At 50.9% G+C, this 18231-nt stretch overlaps 1 protein-coding gene across 5 annotated transcripts in view; it reads right to left on the bottom strand.

Annotated features, from left to right (window-relative positions):
• Positions 1-12022: 12022 nt before the first annotated feature.
• Positions 12023-18231, bottom strand: part of Dgat2 (diacylglycerol O-acyltransferase 2) — a 29176-nt gene continuing 22967 nt past the window's right edge. For all 5 annotated transcript variants that reach the window (XM_006982168.4, XM_076547999.1, XM_076548010.1 and 2 more), the window contains 4 exons: positions 16974-17178; positions 16307-16481; positions 15079-15281; positions 12023-13113 (listed from right to left, as the gene is read on the bottom strand). In XM_006982168.4, coding sequence (XP_006982230.1) covers positions 12959-13113; positions 15079-15281; positions 16307-16481; positions 16974-17178 — 738 coding nt within the window. In that variant the 3' untranslated portion in view covers positions 12023-12958. The remainder of the gene's footprint in view (positions 13114-15078; positions 15282-16306; positions 16482-16973; positions 17179-18231) is intronic.

The following is an 18231-nucleotide window of genomic DNA, read 5'->3' on the forward strand; positions in this document are numbered from 1 at the left end:
ACTTCCGCCCTAACCTAGTTGCCATGGTAACAGAGCCTCCAGTGGAGGGCGGGGACCGGCTTGGAACCAGCTGAGTCGGGATGGATGGTCTGTCTGGTTCTCATCCACTTACAAAAAAGCCACGCTTCATGGTTGAGAGGGGAACCGCCACCGAGAGATCACTAAGACCAGAGATCCATCGGGCAGTCCACCAGCTCTTCCACGATCGACTCAGACCCGCAAGTCCACGCCCCTTCTAGCTTCTAGTACTAGTAAGCTTAGCTGCAAAGTGTGTCAGCCACCCAGGAGACTGTCTCACCTCTGCGGGTGGGATGCTTATGCTCTGCCTAGAAAGACTTTACTGCTTGTGACTAATGCTTGCTAAACCGTCATATTTCAGCTGGGGCAGGAGTCCTTTCTTCAAAAAGATGTCGCTCATCTCTCTGGGACTGAATTAGGAACCTTGCCTCTACCGCCGTCCAGTTTATTCTATTGTGTTGTCTTTGTTGTGTGTGGGTTGGGGGGGTTGAGACGTGGCTGACCTGGTACTCACCATTAGCTCAGTCTGCTCCAGCTGCCCAAGTGCTGGGATTACAGGTGTGTGCCACTGCATCAGCCTCCACTTTGTCTTTTAATAGGCGTTTAGCACACACAAACCGCCACTTTGCCTCCCTGAACACAAACACGCACACGTGAATTCCTCAACCGAAGGACCTTGTCTGATTCATCGCCGGATCCCCATTGCCTGCAGAGAATAAGGGAACGAACATGAAGGTACAGCTCAAATGCCCTCTTTCCTGAGGACTTCTTTGATCATAACAGCAGCTACAGCCGTTGCTTCTATAAGTAGCTCTGAGTCATTTTGCAGGATATTGATTCCCCGCTCCCCCTTAGAATGTGAATTTCTCCACCACCTGGACTGATAGGACAGGAAGAACACAGTGTTCAGAGAGGCAGAGACAACAGGAAGCAGGCAGTTTGGGATTCTGACTGCCACCTTCGAGCTATGTCGCCGAGCAGGTCAGCTCCCCACTCTCCAGTTTATCCGTCTGTAGAATAGTAGTAGTGTCGCTGTGGGGGCTAGGTAGGCCAAAATATGTGCCCATGAACCTTAGCACATAATAGACGGATTTAGAATCTCTTACTACTTGAGTGGGAGGGAGTATAGCTCAGTGGTTGAGTAGATGCTTGGTATTCACAAGGCCTTGGGGTCAATCCCTAGCACCATTTTTAAAAATTGATGTGTGTACACATGTTTGCATGTGTACAGGTGTGCATGCACTTGTGTGTGTATGAAGAGATCAGAAGTCGGCCTTGAGAATTGCTCATCGGGAGCCATCCACCATGTTCTGAGACAGGGTCTCTCATTAGCCTGGAGCTTAGCAAGTAGGTAGGGCAAGGATGGCCGGCCAGGGAGCCTTAGAGATCCTCCTGGCTCTGCCTCCCTCGAGCTGGGATTAAAGGTATGCACTGCCATGTCCAACATTTTTATTAAGCTACTGGAGCTGGAGCCGGGTCTTCATGGTTGTTCAGTAAGTACTGCACCAACTGAGCCATCTCCCCAGCCCCTCCCCCTTCTTGAAAGAGAAGGTAAGCACAGGAACTTCCAGGGGGAGATGAAGTGCATCGGAATTGCTTCGATGTCACAGTCTCCTGTTGTGAAATGTTGAGCAGTTCCTCATGGCTGGAGCCTCGGTGTAGGGTCAGGTGTCTGTTGAGAAGTGAGTGGTTGGGAAATTCCAAATCGCACGCAGCTCAACCCATACAGTGCCAAGATGCAGTGGAATTTCACAGAAAACATATTTCTGTTTCTGAGCCGTGCTTGTTTGCCAAGGCTGCCATATCAGATTACCACAGACTTGGTAGCTGAAAACAACAGAAATGCATTCTCTCACAGTTTGGGGGGTCGTCCCCCCTTGCTTTTCCAGCTTCTGTTGGCTGCATAATTACAGTCTTAGTCATCTCCTGACCTTCTCCCCTTCCTCCTCTGTCTCCTTTCTCTTATCAAGACACTGACATTGAGTTTAGATGCCCTGTCCAGACTTCATCTTGAGATTCTTCATTAAGTGGCAAATGCAGGGCCAGGCAGGGTAGCTTATAGCTTATGCCTATAACAGCAACACTCAGACCGTTGCTGTGAGCGGACTACAACAAGGAGTTCCAGGCCAGCTATGTGGGCTACAGTATAAGACCCTATCTCAAAGAGGAAAAGAGAAAAGGAAGAGAAGGGGAGGGGAGAAGAGAAGAAAAATAAATATATATGTAAATACCTTTTTCCAAATATAGTTCTAGTCACCGGTTCAAATGATCTGAATACCTGGGCCGTCCTTCAGCCTACAACACAAGTTAAGGAAATGGAGTCTGTGGGCTGGTAAGCTCACTCAACAGGTAAAGGTGCTTGCTGCCAAGCCTGAGGATCTGAGTTCAATCCCTGGAACCCTGGCAGAGGGAGCGCGCTCAGTCCCATAAGTTGTCCCCTGACTTTCGGGTGCACACCTGTATGTAGCATGTAGGAGCCCACACACATAACCATAGATACATAATACATACATATAAATGTAAAAAAAAAAATGGGCCTAGAGAGAGAACAGAGTCACTTGGTCTTCCTTTAGGGGTTCACTTCCATCAGCTAGCTTTATTACTTTATTCACTCAACAAATGCCCAGAGAACTCCTCTGCTGGGTACCAGGAAATCAGACGCTTCCAGAGCCAACTCCTTGTAGAAGGGTCCAATAAGTGAAGAGTGACAGCCTGATCGCTCAGTACAGCACTGAGCTAGTACTCGTTACTCATGCTAGACTAGTTCTGAATGAATCCCAAGGACAGTAGCATCCAGACAAACTTCACATTGGAGGGGACATTTAAACAGGGGTATTAAAGAACCAATAAGAGCAGAGGGAGACACGTCAGTGCAGTCCATCTTCCCACAAGCTTTCACTGGGGTTCAGCTCCTCACAGGCTGTCTGCTGGACACCAGAAAAGCATCCCTAGAATACGTGTCCCATCTCAGACTTTTTAGCCTGCGTGACTCAAGCGCTAGTAGGAAACTCAGCCTGCTGCTTGCACAGTATTCAAGAAAATGCACATCAACCATGTGGATTGTGTCTCGGAAGCAGTAAGCGTTCAAAAAGCTCGTCCTATAATTATCTTCACATAGGCTATTTTATTCTAAAGCACTTCGTATTCTTTGGAACTTAGTCTGGAATGTGGCCATTTCAACATTAAAAAAAAATACTTCAAATTGCTTAGGATCATCATGATATTTATACAGCCCTGTGTGTATTTCCCAAGGAAACATGTAAGCCAGTGGCTCTCAGCCTTCCCAATGCTGTGACCCTTGAATACAGTTCCTCATGGTGTGGTGACCCCCAACCATAAATTACTTTTGCTGCTACTTCCTACCTGTAATTTTGTTAGTGTTATGAATCATAATGTGGATATCTGATATGCGACCCCTGTGAAAGATGTCGTGACCCATAGGTTGAGAACCATTAAGTGGCCAAGTATGGCATGCATGCTATGGCAGGAAGGTTAAAGGTCAGGTGGAAACAATGACTGGCTCTTCAGAGCTGGAGGGGAAGATCCGAGCTGACTTGAAAAGTTTGAAGGCGTGATGTCTTAGTTACTCTCCTATTGCTGTGATAAAATGCTACGACCAAAGCAACTTAGAAAAGGAAGCTTTGGCTGGGGTTACGGTTCCAGAGTCAGTCCATGACGGCAGAGCAGAGAACAGCCGAGAGCTCACATCTTGATTCACAACCACAGTCAGAGAGAGAAAAACCCCAAAGCCTGCCCTTAGTGACATACCTCCTCCGACAAAGTCACACTTCCTGTTCCTTCCCATACAGTCCCACCAATGGGGGACCCAGTGTTCACATGTGTGAGACATGGGGGGCCGTTCTCACTCAAACCAAACGTAGTTAAATTAAATGTATCCCTTCTTCTCAACAGAGCCTCTTCTATCCATTCACTGGTTCAACCAGGTGGCCATTAGACCTTCACCAGGCACACAGCCTGAGACGCCCCCGCCTCCATTTAGGAAAATGGCAGCCCTGGCTGGGGAGAGTCCTCGCTCATCTCAGTCCTCAGTGCTGAGCGCAATCATTGAAACGGCATGTGAAATACAATGAGAGGGCATGAATGTTCCTAAACATTCATGGGGTGTGGTGCAGGAAGCGGGGTGCAGACAGGGTGCTCTCGGCAGACAGAGCAATGGTGAGCAAAGGCACACAGCAGGGACCTGGCATCTGCATTGTCTGGCTGAAGCAAAGGCTGCGAGCAGAGCATCGGGCAAGGAGGTGAGGAGAAGATGGGGGCAAGGAGGTGAGAAGATGGAGGGCAAGGAGGTGAGAAGATGGGGGCAAGGAGGTGAGGAGAAGGTGGAGGACAAGGAGGTGAGGAGAGGGAGGACAAGGAGGTGAGGAGATGGAGGACAAGGAGGTGAGGAGACGATGGAGGGCAAGGAGGTGAGGAGAAGATGGGGGCAAGGAGGTGAGGAGATGGAGGACAAGGAGGTGAGGAGATGGAGGACAAGGAGGTGAGGAGATGGAGGGCAAGGAGGTGAGGAGATGGAGGACAAGGAGGTGAGGAGAAGATGGAGGACAAGGAGGTGAGAAGATGGAGGACAAGGAGGTGAGGAGATTGAGGGCAAGGAGGTGAGGAGAAGATGGAGGGCAAGGAGATGAGGAGATGGGGGGCAAGGAGATGAGGAGATGGAGGACAAGGAGGTCAGGAGATGGAGGACAAGCAGGTGAGGAGAAGGTGGCGGGCCAGGGAGAGGAGCCTGACTGACTGGCTGAAGAAGGTACTTTGCTGGTGGGTGGGTGATAGGGAGTCACTTTCAGGGTGATGGAGAGATAGCCCTGGAGAGGCAGCTTAGGGGGGTGCAGGATGAGACAAGACGGGTTTGTCCAAGACCAAGTTAGAATTGTGAGACCGAAAGGCTCCTAAGGAGCCTGCACACATCCAGCTGGCCTGGAGGGCAGGACCCTGATGGCACTTCTCCTTTCCCTTCCAATCACATTTCTGAAAAGCCTTTCTGGAACTTTCTGATGGCCACCTCTTCTGCCCCCCTCATGGCTGCCTGACATGTCTTTATGGGTTTATCCATGTGCCCGTTATACTGGGTAGGGTAAGTCAGTCACCTTCACTCTGTGTAAACCTCTGCTTTTGATTTCTCTCTGAACCCCCGGCATCCAGACATGAGGAAGGCCTCACATGCATCACTGAGCAAATGACGGAATGAAGTCAGTGAACAAATGAATGGATTCTTGAGTGTTGGGGTCACATAAGGGCCTTGTGTGTTAGCTTCTCATGGGGTCAAAATACCTGAAGACAATTTAGTACAAAAAAAAGGGGGGGTTATTTTGCCCCATGTTTCAGCCCTGTTGCTTTGGGCCTGGAGCAGCCACAGTGCATCATGCATGGCAGGTGTGTGTGGCAGAGGAAGCCTGTTCTCTTCATGACAGCCAAGACACAAAGTGAGGGGAACAAGAATGGACAGGTTGCCAAATCTGCTTCAAGGGTGCATCCTCAGCAGCCCACCTCCCCTCACTAGGTCCTACCTCCTAACCACCTCCCCAAAGCCCTAAGGAGCAGCCCTCAATACATGGGCTTCTGTGGTGGTGGTGGGGGTCCAGATCCAAACTATAACACCTCCATATCTCCCCCAAATGGAACAGAGCCAGAAAGAGGAAAGAGTGGAGAGGAGCAGAGACAGAGACTCCAGCCGGCTCCATTCCTACAGCCTCATGGCCACGCCTGTAAATGTGCTGATGTATGCACAGGAGCTTGGGGACGTGTGACAAGCCAGGGAAGCAACAAAGACAACAGGCAAGTGTGTAGAAGCCCAGTGCAGATCTAGCAAGAGGAAACAGTCCAGAGGAAACAGTCCCGGGGAAACAGTCCAGAGGAAACAGTCCAGAGGAAACAGTCCCGAGGAAACAGTCCCAAGGAAACAGTCCCGGGGAAACAGTCCAGAGGAAACAGTCCCGGGAAACAGTCCCGGGGAAACAGTCCCGAGGAAACAGTCCCGGGGAAACAGTCCAGAGGAAACAGTCCAGAGGAAACAGTCCCGAGGAAACAGTCCAGGGAAAACAGTCCCGGGGAAACAGTCCAGAGGAAACAGTCCTGGGAAACAGTCCCGAGGAACAGTCCCGGGGAAACAGTCCAGAGGAAACAGTCCCGGGAAACAGTCCAGAGGAAACAGTCCTGGGAAACAGTCCCGAGGAACAGTCCCGGGGAAACAGTCCAGAGGAAACAGTCCCGGGAAACAGTCCCGGGGAAACAGTCCCGGGAAACAGTCCAGAGGAAACAGTCCCGAGGAAACAGTCCCGGGGAAGCAGTCCAGGGAAAACAGTCCCGGGGAACCAGTCCAGAGGAAACAGTCCTGGGAAACAGTCCAGAGGAAACAGTCCCGGGGAAACAGTCCAGAGGAAACAGTCCCGAGGAACAGTCCAGGGAAAACAGTCCAGAGGAAACAGTCCCGAGGAAACAGTCCCGGGGAAGCAGTCCCGAGGAAAACAGTCCCGGGAAACAGTCCAGAGGAAAACAGTCCAGAGGAAACAGTCCCGAGGAAAACAGTCCCGGGAAACAGTCCCGAGGAAAACAGTCCCGGGAAACAGTCCAGAGGAAACAGTCCTGGGAAACAGTCCAGAGGAAACAGTCCAGAGGAAACAGTTCCGGGAAACAGTCCCGGGAAACAGTTCCGGGAAACAGTCCCGAGGAAACAGTCCCGGGGAAACAGTCCAGAGGAAACAGTCCAGAGGAAACAGTCCCGGGAAACAGTCCAGAGGAAACAGTCCCGGGGAAACAGTCCAGAGGAAACAGTCCCGGGGAAACAGTCCAGAGGAAACAGTCCCGGGAAACAGTCCCGGGGAAACAGTCCCGAGGAAACAGTCCCGAGGAAACAGTCCCGGGGAAACAGTCCAGAGGAAACAGTCCCGGGGAAACAGTCCCGAGGAAACAGTCCCGGGGAAACAGTCCCGGGGAAACAGTCCAGAGGAAACAGTTCCGGGAAACAGTCCCGAGGAAACAGTCCCGGGGAAACAGTCCCGAGGAAGGGGCTTTCATGGTGAGGCCTGAAGGGCACAGAGGAGTCAGGTATGCAAAGGCTGGTGAGAACAGAGGGAAAGTCATAGGTTGAGGGAACAGAAGCACTGGCTTGAAGAAAAGGCATGGACCAGAGAACTGAAGAGAAGGCCGGGTGCAATGGATGGTGCAGTGAGTGGGGAGCACCCAGTGCTGGGAAGTGGGAGGAGGTGAGTCAGTTGTTTTTTTTTTTTTTTTTAAGCTGAGGATCGAACCCAGGGCCTTCTGCTTGCTAGGCAAGTGCTCTACCACTGAGCTAAATCCCCAACTCCCCCCCCCCTTTATTTTCAAAGATTTATTTATTTATTATGGATACAGTATTCTGTCTGCATGTGTCCCTGCAAGCCAGAAGGCGGCACCAGATCTCATTACAAGTGGTTGTGAGCCACCATGTGGTTGCAGAGGAACTCAGGACCTCTGGAAGAGCAGTTTTTGCTCTTAACCACTGAGCCATCTCTCCAGCCCCTCAGTTTTTTAAAGAAAGAACATATGCCAAAAATCAAAGTGCAAAACCCAACGTGAAGCTGGCCTTGCATCTGATCTAGTTTACATTGCTCCCACTTGTCATTCACAAGGCAGAGACAACACCTTCTTTTCAGGGCCTAGCACTGCGGGCAGACTCTGCGGTCTGGCCCCTGGACAGCACTGAATGAAGCTGGAGATCTCGCAGGGGCAATCCTCTGAGTGTTGTAGGCTGCTACCACGGGGTTTGCATGTTTTGAAGGGACAACCATCAAAGGGTCTAAACAGTGGCATGATCTGATTCATGTTTTAGAAATGTCCCTCTGGGACTGGAGAGATGGCTGAGAGGTTTAAGAGCACTGGCTGCTCTTCCAGAGGTCCTGAGTTCAATTCCTAGCAACCACATAGTGGCTCACAACCATCTACAAAGAGATCCAGTGCCTTTTTCTGGCATGCAGGCATACATGCAGGCAAAATATTGTATACATAATAAATAAAAACAAACTAAAAAATCTTAAGAAAAAATGTCATTCTGAGCATCAGTGAGGTAGTGTCTTAGTTAGGGTTTCTATTACTCTGAAGAGACACCATGACCATAGCAACTCTTTTTTTTTTTGGTTTTTTGAGACAGGGTTTCTCTGTGTAGTTTTGGTGCCTGTTGTTGGCCTCAAACTCACAGAGATCCACCTGGCTCTACCTCCCGAGTGCTGGGATTAAAGGCCTGTGCCATGCCAGAGAGCGGGAGGCAGAAGCAGGCAGATCTTTGTGAGTTCCAGGCCAGCCTGGTCTACAATGCAATTTCCAGAACAGCTAGGACTGTTACACAGAGAAACCCTGTCTCAAAAAAAAAAAAAAAAAAAAAAAAGCCAGGCAGTGGTGACGCACGCCTTTAATCCCAGCACTCGGGAGGCAGAGCCACGTGGATCTTTGTGAGTTCAAGGCCAGCCTGGTCTACAGAGCGAGATCCAGTAAAGGTGCAAAGCTACACAGAGAAACCCTGTCTCGGAAAACCAAAAAAAAAAAAAATTTAATGTTAATCAACTTGTTAATTTACTGATGTATTATAGGACAGTCAGCCACTTTATTCAAGGTTGGGGCTATGGGAATTTTGTAGCAAGGAGACAGGAATTTCTCTCTGTCAACCCACTATGTAGTAGAGGGTGACCTTGAACTCTTGATCCTCTTGCTTCTACTGCCCAGTGTTGGAGTTACATTTTCTGGATAGGCCTATGGGCTAAGCCATGGGATGACCCCTTTCGGTTCATTCGTCAGATGTCAGTGTTCTCTGTTAGGCAGGGGTAGAGATCTATGCACTTTACAGGTGCAGACGCTGAGGCACTCAGAAGTCACGTGACAGGGTGGTTCTGATGGCATCTGCCATGTCTTAGGTGGAGCGGTCCAATCTCAGTAGTCTATGATTTTAGGGATGAAGAAGGAAATAATTCAGTTTTCAGAACCGTGGGAGAATGGGGGGGGGGGTAGAAATGTGGGTGTTTTGTCCCTAATGTTCATGTTTCGAGTGCCTAAGAACCAAGAGCATCAATCCGAGTCCAGAGGAAACAGGCAGTGCGTGCTGATTGGCTGTGTGATGGAGGCGGGTCCTTCGGCCCCTCCACACCAACTCTCCCGGCAGTGTACTCCAGATGGTGGCCAAGTTTCTGTCTAGACCCCTGGGTCCATTTATCTGTAGCTTCTAGCTTGGAACCGGAGCTAGGTGAGCGTCAACATGTGAGGCGTCCAGACAGCCTTGTCACATTTGCCATGGAACCGATCTCGGTGCCCCCTTGTGGCTGTGTCTGGGATCCACAGGAAGCATCCAGGAAATGACACTCCTCAGTAGGCTGAGACTGCAATCCTAATCCTCACTGGACAGCAGAGGGTCCTCTGATAGGGGAATTCCTTCTGCCAAGGCAAACCTTCCCAGCGTCCACCCAGGGCCTCTCAGCTAGAGCTGAAGATCAGGCCGGCTCAGCTCTGAACACACTGCTGCTAGATGGTCCCAGGGAAGGGGACCCTTTACCACACTGAGGCAGCTGAGTTTCCTAGTACATAGTATGCACTCACTAATAAGAAATTTAATCCTTAGGAGTGCCCCTTCCGTCATGGGGTGTGGGGCATTTACCCACCAACCCCACAGCTCCCCAGAGTGTGAGCAGGAGGAAATATAAAATAGGATTTATATTGCAGAGAATATTGCGGAGATAAACAGATAGAAATAAAGGATAGCCTCCAGAGGGCCTGGAACCTTTTCCAACGGGCCCTGACTGTCTCTGCCCCAGGGTTTTTATAGAGACACCAAGGGGTGGAGCAAAAGACCTCCTCCCCCAGCACAGCCAAGTGCAGACCATCTCAGACACCTGCACTCAGGCCTGTGGTCCTGATCATCCTCTATGCGGACCTGCTGGGTAAAGCCACAAGGAACCCGAGAACGGGCTCCCACAATGGGGTAGCCTAGGTTAAGGTCAGGGCTTAGTCTGGAGGCAGAGGCTTTCACATCTATCGTCCAGTTGGCTGCACACTGGGGCCGGAACTAGAAATTTGGTGTGGGTCTGCGGCTCTCACCAGAAAATAGGCCTTGTCTCCACCAGAAGGAAATGGCTGTTTTCTGGCCTAAGCTTTGATTTGTAACATGAAAGGATTGCCTCGTGTAACAGAAGTCAGCAGAGGCCTCCTCCTCCTCCTCCATCCTTTCTGCCCACTGGACACTAAAGAAATGACCCCCCCCCCCCCCCGCCCTCAAAAACACCAAGCCTCACAGCCCCAGCTGCCCACAAGCGCTGGCTCCAGAACAGCAGCAGTGCAGTGGGGGGGTCTCTCCATCTTTACGTCCACTGCTCTGCCCCCCCCACACACACACACAAACCTTCAGCCTTCAGCTCTGCTGGCGCCCAGCTTAGTCACTACATTTTCAGTGAGGCTCCAGGTTGGGCTACTGGGTCCCTGTCACAGCTGAGCGTACTCCGTTGTTCCCGTGGTCTCTGTGGCCCACTCAGGGCTCAGGAGAGAAGATGCCCTGAGGTGGGGGATGGGACGCTGGCAGTTAGGAGGTGGACATGAGGTCTGGGGTCTAACAGCGGGGGTTTCTGGCTGCCGAGCAGTCACCAACTGAATGAACAAGAACGGTGGAGTTGAATATTCTGAGACCTGTAACCACGGAGGTGACGTCAGGCCTGGGCTCCACCTTTTTAGTTTAGCTGAGAGGAAGCACAGGGGACTGTCTGAATAATTCATTAGGACCCTTCCAGCTCAGCTGTTCTAGAACCCGCCCACACACGGCGGGAACTTGCAATGAGGCTACCTGGCCCTTGCCTCTCGGCATTCACCTGCTTCTCACATCTAATGAAAGCAAGACCAGTAAGACATCATCCCCAAGGTCAGATACACAGGGCTGGGCTCGCACTCTTCTCTGCAGACTGGCTCTTCTCATTGCTCTGCTGGAGCCACCCTGTGGAAAGGTATCCAGGGCAAGGAGCTGCGACTGGCCTCTGGTCAAGTCAGTGTGTGTGTGTGTGTGTGTGTGTGTGTGTGTGTGTGTGTGTGTGTGATCCTGCTATCACCCACATGAACAGGGAACGAGGATCTCTCTCAGACTGAGAGGCGTTTATCCCTGTACTGCGGCCTTGGCAGAGACAGTAAGCAGAGGGCCCAGTAAAGCATCAGTGCCTACTTTAGGATAGTGAGGGCAATGCTTGAAGATACTCCTTTTTTCTTTAAAAAAAAATTCTAAGCCAGGCGGTGGTGGCGCATGCCTTTAATCCCAGCACTCGGGAGGCAGAGCCAGGCGGATCGCTGTGAGTTCGAGGCCAGCCTGGGCTACCAAGTGAGCTCCAGGAAAGGCGCAAAACTACGCGGAGAAACCCTGTCTCGAAAAACCAAAAAAAAAAAAAATTCTAGTCCTCCCCCGAGGACTGCGATCAACCTGGTAGACTCAGTCCAGGCAGGTCCAGTCCCTTCCTCCCAGACTGAGCCAAGTGTCCCTGCATAAGCTCCAGGTTTCAAACAGCCAACTCATGCAATGAACACAGGACTTGTCCTGGAGGGGGTGGGAATGGGGGGTAGGCTGGGGTTAAGGAGAGGGGGTGGGAGGGGGGAGAATAGGGGAACCCATGGCTGATATGTAGAACTGAATGGTATTGTAAAATAAAATAAAAAAAATTCTCTCTCTATATTTATATATATATATGGGTATCTTGCCTACACGTGCCTGTTAGACAGCTTGTATGCCTTGTGTCCACAGCGGTTACAGACAGGAACTAATATCTAATTCCATGTGGATATTAGAAACTGAACCAAGGTCCTAAGCAGCCAGTGCTCCTAACCACTGAACCATCTCTCCAGCCCTGTAGGCAGTACCTTTTGCAGCCAGTTGTTACCCAGCCAGTAAGGCCCAAGGCTAGTGGAATGCGAAGGGAGTGCTGTGAGAACTGCAGTCTGCCCTGTGCAAGAGACTAGACAGCTGGTGAGGAGAGCAGTAAGCAACGACTCGCAGGCATTTCTTGTTTCCATTTATTAGTCTAGGAATATACAAAAGTGTGACATGGCACAACAGTCTCATGGAGAGAAAACAGAACACACGGGAGGGGGTGACTTTCTTCCCTGCCCAATGCCTCAGGAAGGCACACATGTGAGGCTTGGGTCAGGGGGCCTCCTGTCCTGGACCCAGTGTGCTACACAGAAAGCCAGGCCCCTCTGTGAACAGAAGAGAGACCCTTCCTCACACCAGACTTGGGGTATGGCTTAGGAGAGCTCAGGTGGCCGGGAGAAGATGCTCCAAACCAAGGCTGAGCTGTGCTGAGTCCATGAGGAAAACCAGGCAGCAGCAGCAGCAGCTCGATAACCCCAGACGGTACCTGTGGGACATCCTCGTCCCTAGCACAGTATACAGGAGGCCAGTGTAGGCTCAGATTGGAAAAAAAGGATGGGGTGGCATTCCAAATGCTGTCTGCCACCTTCCCCAATTGGGGCCAACTCTGCCCTCTGCATCCTCCCCTTGGCAAGAAGGACCAGACCTGCAGTCACATGTGAGGTGGTGGGAATGGAGATGTTTGTTAAGCATGGCCTCTGCCTCTTGAGAATCCCTGGAGCAAAGAGGATTGTCTAAGAGCCATAGGGCTGTCCTTTCCTGATGAACCAGGGCCAAGTGTCTGTGGTCTGGAGAACCCTAGAGGGGTGGATAAGAAACCATCAAGGCCCAGAAATGTCAGCCACCACCTTGAACAGGACACACTAGAAGTGGGAGCTTAAAATACTGACTCTTCCCTTCTTAAAAAAGATCTAACATTGCAATGGTTTAACAAAGTATAATTTCTTTTAAATAACCCACAGACACCCATGACGCTTCCAAATTTACAGAACAGAATGCGCTTGAGAACTTGGCAGAAAAGGATTTGCAGTCAGTCGTTCCTTCCAGGAGCCGCCCGTGGCTGGGTCAGTTCACCTCCAGCACCTCTGTCTCTGGAAGGCCGAATTTGGTCTTGTGGTTATCAAAGAGCTTGACCAGGGCCTCCATGTACATGGCGTGGTACAGGTCAATGTCCTTCTGGGTCGGGTGCTCCATCTTGGGGATGGTGATGGGCTCACCCACTGCAGAGAGGGGCAGAGGCAGAGGTCAGTCAGTGTCACTGAGTATTCCATTCCCGGGGGCCCAGTGTGATAATGACCGTGGGCTGTGTGCTGACCATGCGCTAGGAGCTGTCCTACTGTCCGGAGGAGAATACTACAGCGTGGCTGCATGAAGACCCCACGCAAGACTGTGGCCCCTGAGTGGGGGAGACCCAGCTCCACATTCCACTACGAACTCCAGTGTGATGTGTAGGACCAAGCACAGGGCTTGGCTTTTGCTCTAGGAGCCTCGGTTTCTCATCTGCCACCTGGCATGTCTCATAGATCTAAGGATTCTGGGAAGAACAGAACACGCTTGCACAGCTGGTAAGGGCCTGTAGAAGGGAGAACACCCTCCCACATCTGTGCTTTGCTTTATTTTCTCATCCTGCTTCATGTTCAAGGCCAGCCCACGTCCAAGTCCTCAGCGCTGTTCTGAGCTTTCTCCCAGATGTATACACACCCATCTCCACTGGCACTCTTTCAGTCCAGGCCACTGAAAATGTCCAGAGTGGCCTCCTGGATTTTGCCCATTTTAACCCTTTATTTTCCCCTCTACCTAGCAGCTCCAGGGATCACTTAAATTTGTAGATAAATGTAGCTCTCATCCCTCATCAAAAAAAAAACAAAAAAACAAAAACAAAAACCTTCTCTTTGAAGCAGATAGAGATGATTACAGAAAGCCACAACTGGTCAAAATCTGATCCTGGGGTGCTCAGCCCTAACTGATACATCTACAACACAACCCCCACACCTAAGGCTCGGGACATCTCAGAAGAGGAGACAGAAAGACTGTAAGAGCCAGAGGACCAGGAAGTCTGCTGAGAGACTCTGTTTCCTGAAAATGTCAGGGAAGCCACAACCATGATACTTCAACAATATGGCTGCCTGAACAAGACCTGAACAATGACAAAACCAACAGACACGTTAACACGGAAGGGGAAGTCTCGGGGGTGGCACTCCTGGACAAATAAACACAGGCAACTAAGACTGCTAAGAGGAAGAATGAAGTCTTCCCCAGGGATAAATAAGTGCCCTTACGGGTAATCCACACCAAGAGAGCAGCCCTGCAATCGTTACACACGAGCAACACTGGAGTGAATAAACAAACAGTGCCCGGAGCTCCCTCCCAGCTGGGCGGCACAGCTTTCCACCCTGCACTTGAAGAGGCTCGGGCTCAAGCCCAGTTCCTCCAGCCACCCTCTAAGAAGTGCTGTGCTGCCCTGCATGGAGCCCAGGCAAATGCCTGCCCGAGATACGCAGGCTTGGACAGTTCAGTCTCTGGCTTGTGACCTCAAACACACACTCACATACACGTATCCAGGCTTACACCCAACAGGTGATTTTCTGAATGTTCTAACTTGTCCCAAATATAAACATACAACACTACAAATTTTTTTTCTAAGTTCCCACAGGTCTATACTCTAATTATATTTTCTTTCTGTTGAAAAAAACAACCTTGTTTCTATAACTTTTGTTGGGCAGTTTTTATTTTATTTTGAGACAGGGTCTCACTGTGTAGTAGCCCTAGCTAGCCTCAAACTTGCAGCAATCCTCCTGTCTCTGCCTTCCGTGCTGGGATTACAGGTATGCAGGACCATACCTGGCTCTTTCTTCCTCCCCTTTTCTGCTGAGAATTCCCACCGGCCAGCAGTAAGAGCTGTCTCCTGAGAGGGCCCACCATGAGGAGCAGAGACGCAGCAGCATCCCCACAGCACCCTCGTTACAGCCGCATGGTCCCTGCTGCAACCTTCTCCTAACAGGTTTGTATGTATCACTGCCACGGTGCCCTGGCTCCTAGCAAGGGTTCAAACTCCACCTCCCTCACCACTCCCACCAGTATCCAACTCATCAAGGTCCTTAGGACAGGTTCTCATCTGAGCCAGGTGACTCGCCCAGGATCCTGCCATGCCAGGACGGCCTTCAGCATGCAGGCTAGGGACTCACCAACAGTGGTGATAGGCTTGGAGTAGGGCACCAGCCCCCAGGTATCAGAGGAGAAGAGGCCTCGGCCGTGGAAGATGCATGGGGCAAAACCAATATACTTCTGGAACTTCTTCTGGACCCATCGGCCCCAGGAGCCCTCCTCAAAGATCACCTGCTTGTATACCTCATTCTCTCCAAAGGAATAGGTGGGAACCAGGTCGGCTCTGCAAGAGAAAGGCCTAGATCAGCCAGACCCCCAATCACTGGGTTCCGTTCCTTCTATCACCCTAGAGGACCTCATCTAGCAGGGCCCAGCTCTGCTGTTTGCCTGTCCTGCCCAACTCAACTCCCTCAGCCTGATTCACCTCCTGTCACAGCCTCAGCACACTATCTGCCCATCCCTCCTGCCATTGGTCTGGCCTGACTGGACAGCAGACTGTAGAACAGCCTCTCCTGAAACCTGAGGGAGATCCTGGGACACACAGAGAGAGCTCTGTCCACAGCTAGGTTCCAAGATCACGGGGCCTCAATGGCTTGGACTGTTTGTGTCCCAGAAATTCACCTGCCTCACAGAAGTCCATCATTCTAGGACCCTACTCCAAGGTCTCCCAGGACTGAGCTGTGGGAGGAAAGCAATAACATGGGGTTCAAGGAGCTTGCTCTGCCCCCCAGACCATGTATCCTCAGTCTTCTCCAGTGGAAAATGGGTCTCCCCACCTGCTAGGACGTCTAAAGGAGCCCAGAGGTGGACTTGCTTCTCACACAGATATGTCCCTTGGTTTTCTACAAAGGTCAGGTTTCCAAGCTGCCAGCTTCTCTTGTCTGAAGATCACCCCTTCAATAGGCAAGCTTTCCTTGGGGCTTCAAGTGATACCATCTCCTTCCTGGTCTCTTGCTCTATTTGGCCCTGAGTGTGTGTGTGTGTGTGTGCATTGGTGCATTGATTGAACCCAGGATTTTGTACAAACCAAATATTTATTCTACCACTGAGTCTCACATCTCTGACCCTTTAAGTGATAAGTCTTCTCATATGTTCTACATATAAGCCTGGCCTCTCAGTTACTTCCAAGTGCCCAGGGACAACAGGTCACACACATCTTTGCACCAGCTACACTTGGACAAGCCAAGCCATGCAGTGTGGGCTCCAACTTCTTTCATTGCCTTCCTAGGTTCTGGGCACCACCACCTCCCCAGAGCCCCATTGTTCCGGGTAGAGGAAAGTACCAGAGACGTGTGTGTAGGCACTTACCCATGGCGCAGGGCCAGTTTTACAAAGCCTTTGCGGTTCCGCAGGGTGACTGCGTTCTTGCCAGGCATGGAACTCAGGGACTCAGCTGCACCTCCCACCACGATGATGATGGCATTGCCACTCCCATTCTTTGAAAGCAAGTAGTCTATGGTGTCTCGGTTGACAGGGCAGATGCCTGGGTGAGGGGACACACAATCAGGATTGCTCATGGATGCATTCCCTATCCTAATATATATAAAATCAAGGATAAAATAAAAATCTCTATAGGTGGATACCAGACCTGTTACCCTCTTAGAAGATATATGATCCTTCCTACCTAAGCAATTCATTTTTCCTGATTCTCAGTTTACTTATCTATAAAATGGGGGGAATGATATGAAAGTCAAGCTGGTGGGGACCATGGGTCGGTGGACCCAGACAACAGGCAACACAATGGCTGGTATGTCTAGAAAAAGTGAGAGAAAACTCCCTTGAGGTGTCATCCATGATGAATCCTGAAGCCTAGGACAGCTCACCTGACCTAGTGTATCTGCTGCAGTCTTTCCCTACCTGCATGGGACCAGTAGCAGCTGGTGGGAATGGAACTTCAGTCCCCTGAATTGCTATGCTCAATAAGGAGGCTCAGGCCTTGACAGTGGAGCCCAGGAGTAGCTGAGTGGATTCTCACCTCCAGACATCAAGTACTCCCGAAGCACGGGCATCCGGAAGTTACCAGCCAACGTGGCCAAATAGGGCCTTATGCCAGGGAACTTCTTGCTAACTTCGGTGGCCTCTGTGCTGAAGTTACAGAAGGCACCCAGGCCCATGATGCCATGGGGATGGTATCCAAAGATATAATTCCTGGTGGTCAGCAGGTTGTGTGTCTTCACCAGCTGTAAGGAAACATGTGTTAGAACTGGCTGGAGAGGAATACACCCAACAAGTGGGGAGGGGACCTGATGTTTCATGCCCTGTTATGTTAGGAGCCCAAAAGACTGCAGTGACTTTCCAAACCTGTCCTCAGGCTCATTATTGAAAGCGCGCACAGTGCTAGTGGCTGGCAGTTACTGGACTACGTATGAGTCCCTGGTCAGGGGCTCTTCTCCTTATTTCCCAGACAAACACAGCCCAAACCTACTACATGCTTAACCAGCCTCCTGTCTTCCTGTTCCTAGGCTCTTTCCACACAGTGACTTCCCTAACACTCACATCCAAGCTGGAACACTCAAACCTAAAGAGGGTGTTCAGCCTTCACTAGGTACCGTTTGGATTCTGAGTCTGGCAAGCAGAGCCATGGCTCCAGGTCTTCCACTAAGACTTTTAGTGGAGGTCTGATCTGTTTGGTCCCTGAATACTACAGGCTCTCCAACTGATCCGAGGACAGGCCCATGCAGCCCACCTCCCACCTCTTCATAGTCTAGTATGGACAAAAGGACGGTACAGCTGGACCAATACAAGGTTCTTGCCAAGTAGGCAGGCCCAGCTCAGGTTCTGAGACAGGCAGGCAGGGCAGGACAAACATCATCAGCCCTCATGCCAGGTGGCCCTCTGGGAGGAGGGGGAGGTGGCTGGTTGTGTGGCTGTGGCAGCCGATGATCTGAACTACCTTTACTATCAACAAAGCTGTCCTGGAATGCTCCAATTGATAGCTGGCTTCCCAAGGGCCCACCACCTGCTCTGAGGCTGAGTGCCCGTCAAACCCCAAACAATGAAGGACCCCAAGCCTGAGATACTGAGACAGCATTGCCAGGAGCATCCTGGCGATGGAGTGCTGAGGGGGAGGAAGAGAGGGTTTCTGTTCCTAAAACATCACTCTCTTAGATTAGAAACATAAATACTCAGAATTCTTTGTTTGTTTGTTTGTTTTTGTGTTTGAGACAGAGTTTCTCTGTGTAACAGCCTTGGCTGTCCTGGAACTCTATAGACCAGGCTGGCCTCGAACTCAC

Source organism: Peromyscus maniculatus, chromosome 1 (assembly GCF_049852395.1).
Source record: "Peromyscus maniculatus bairdii isolate BWxNUB_F1_BW_parent chromosome 1, HU_Pman_BW_mat_3.1, whole genome shotgun sequence".
Taxonomy (NCBI): domain Eukaryota; kingdom Metazoa; phylum Chordata; class Mammalia; order Rodentia; family Cricetidae; genus Peromyscus; species Peromyscus maniculatus.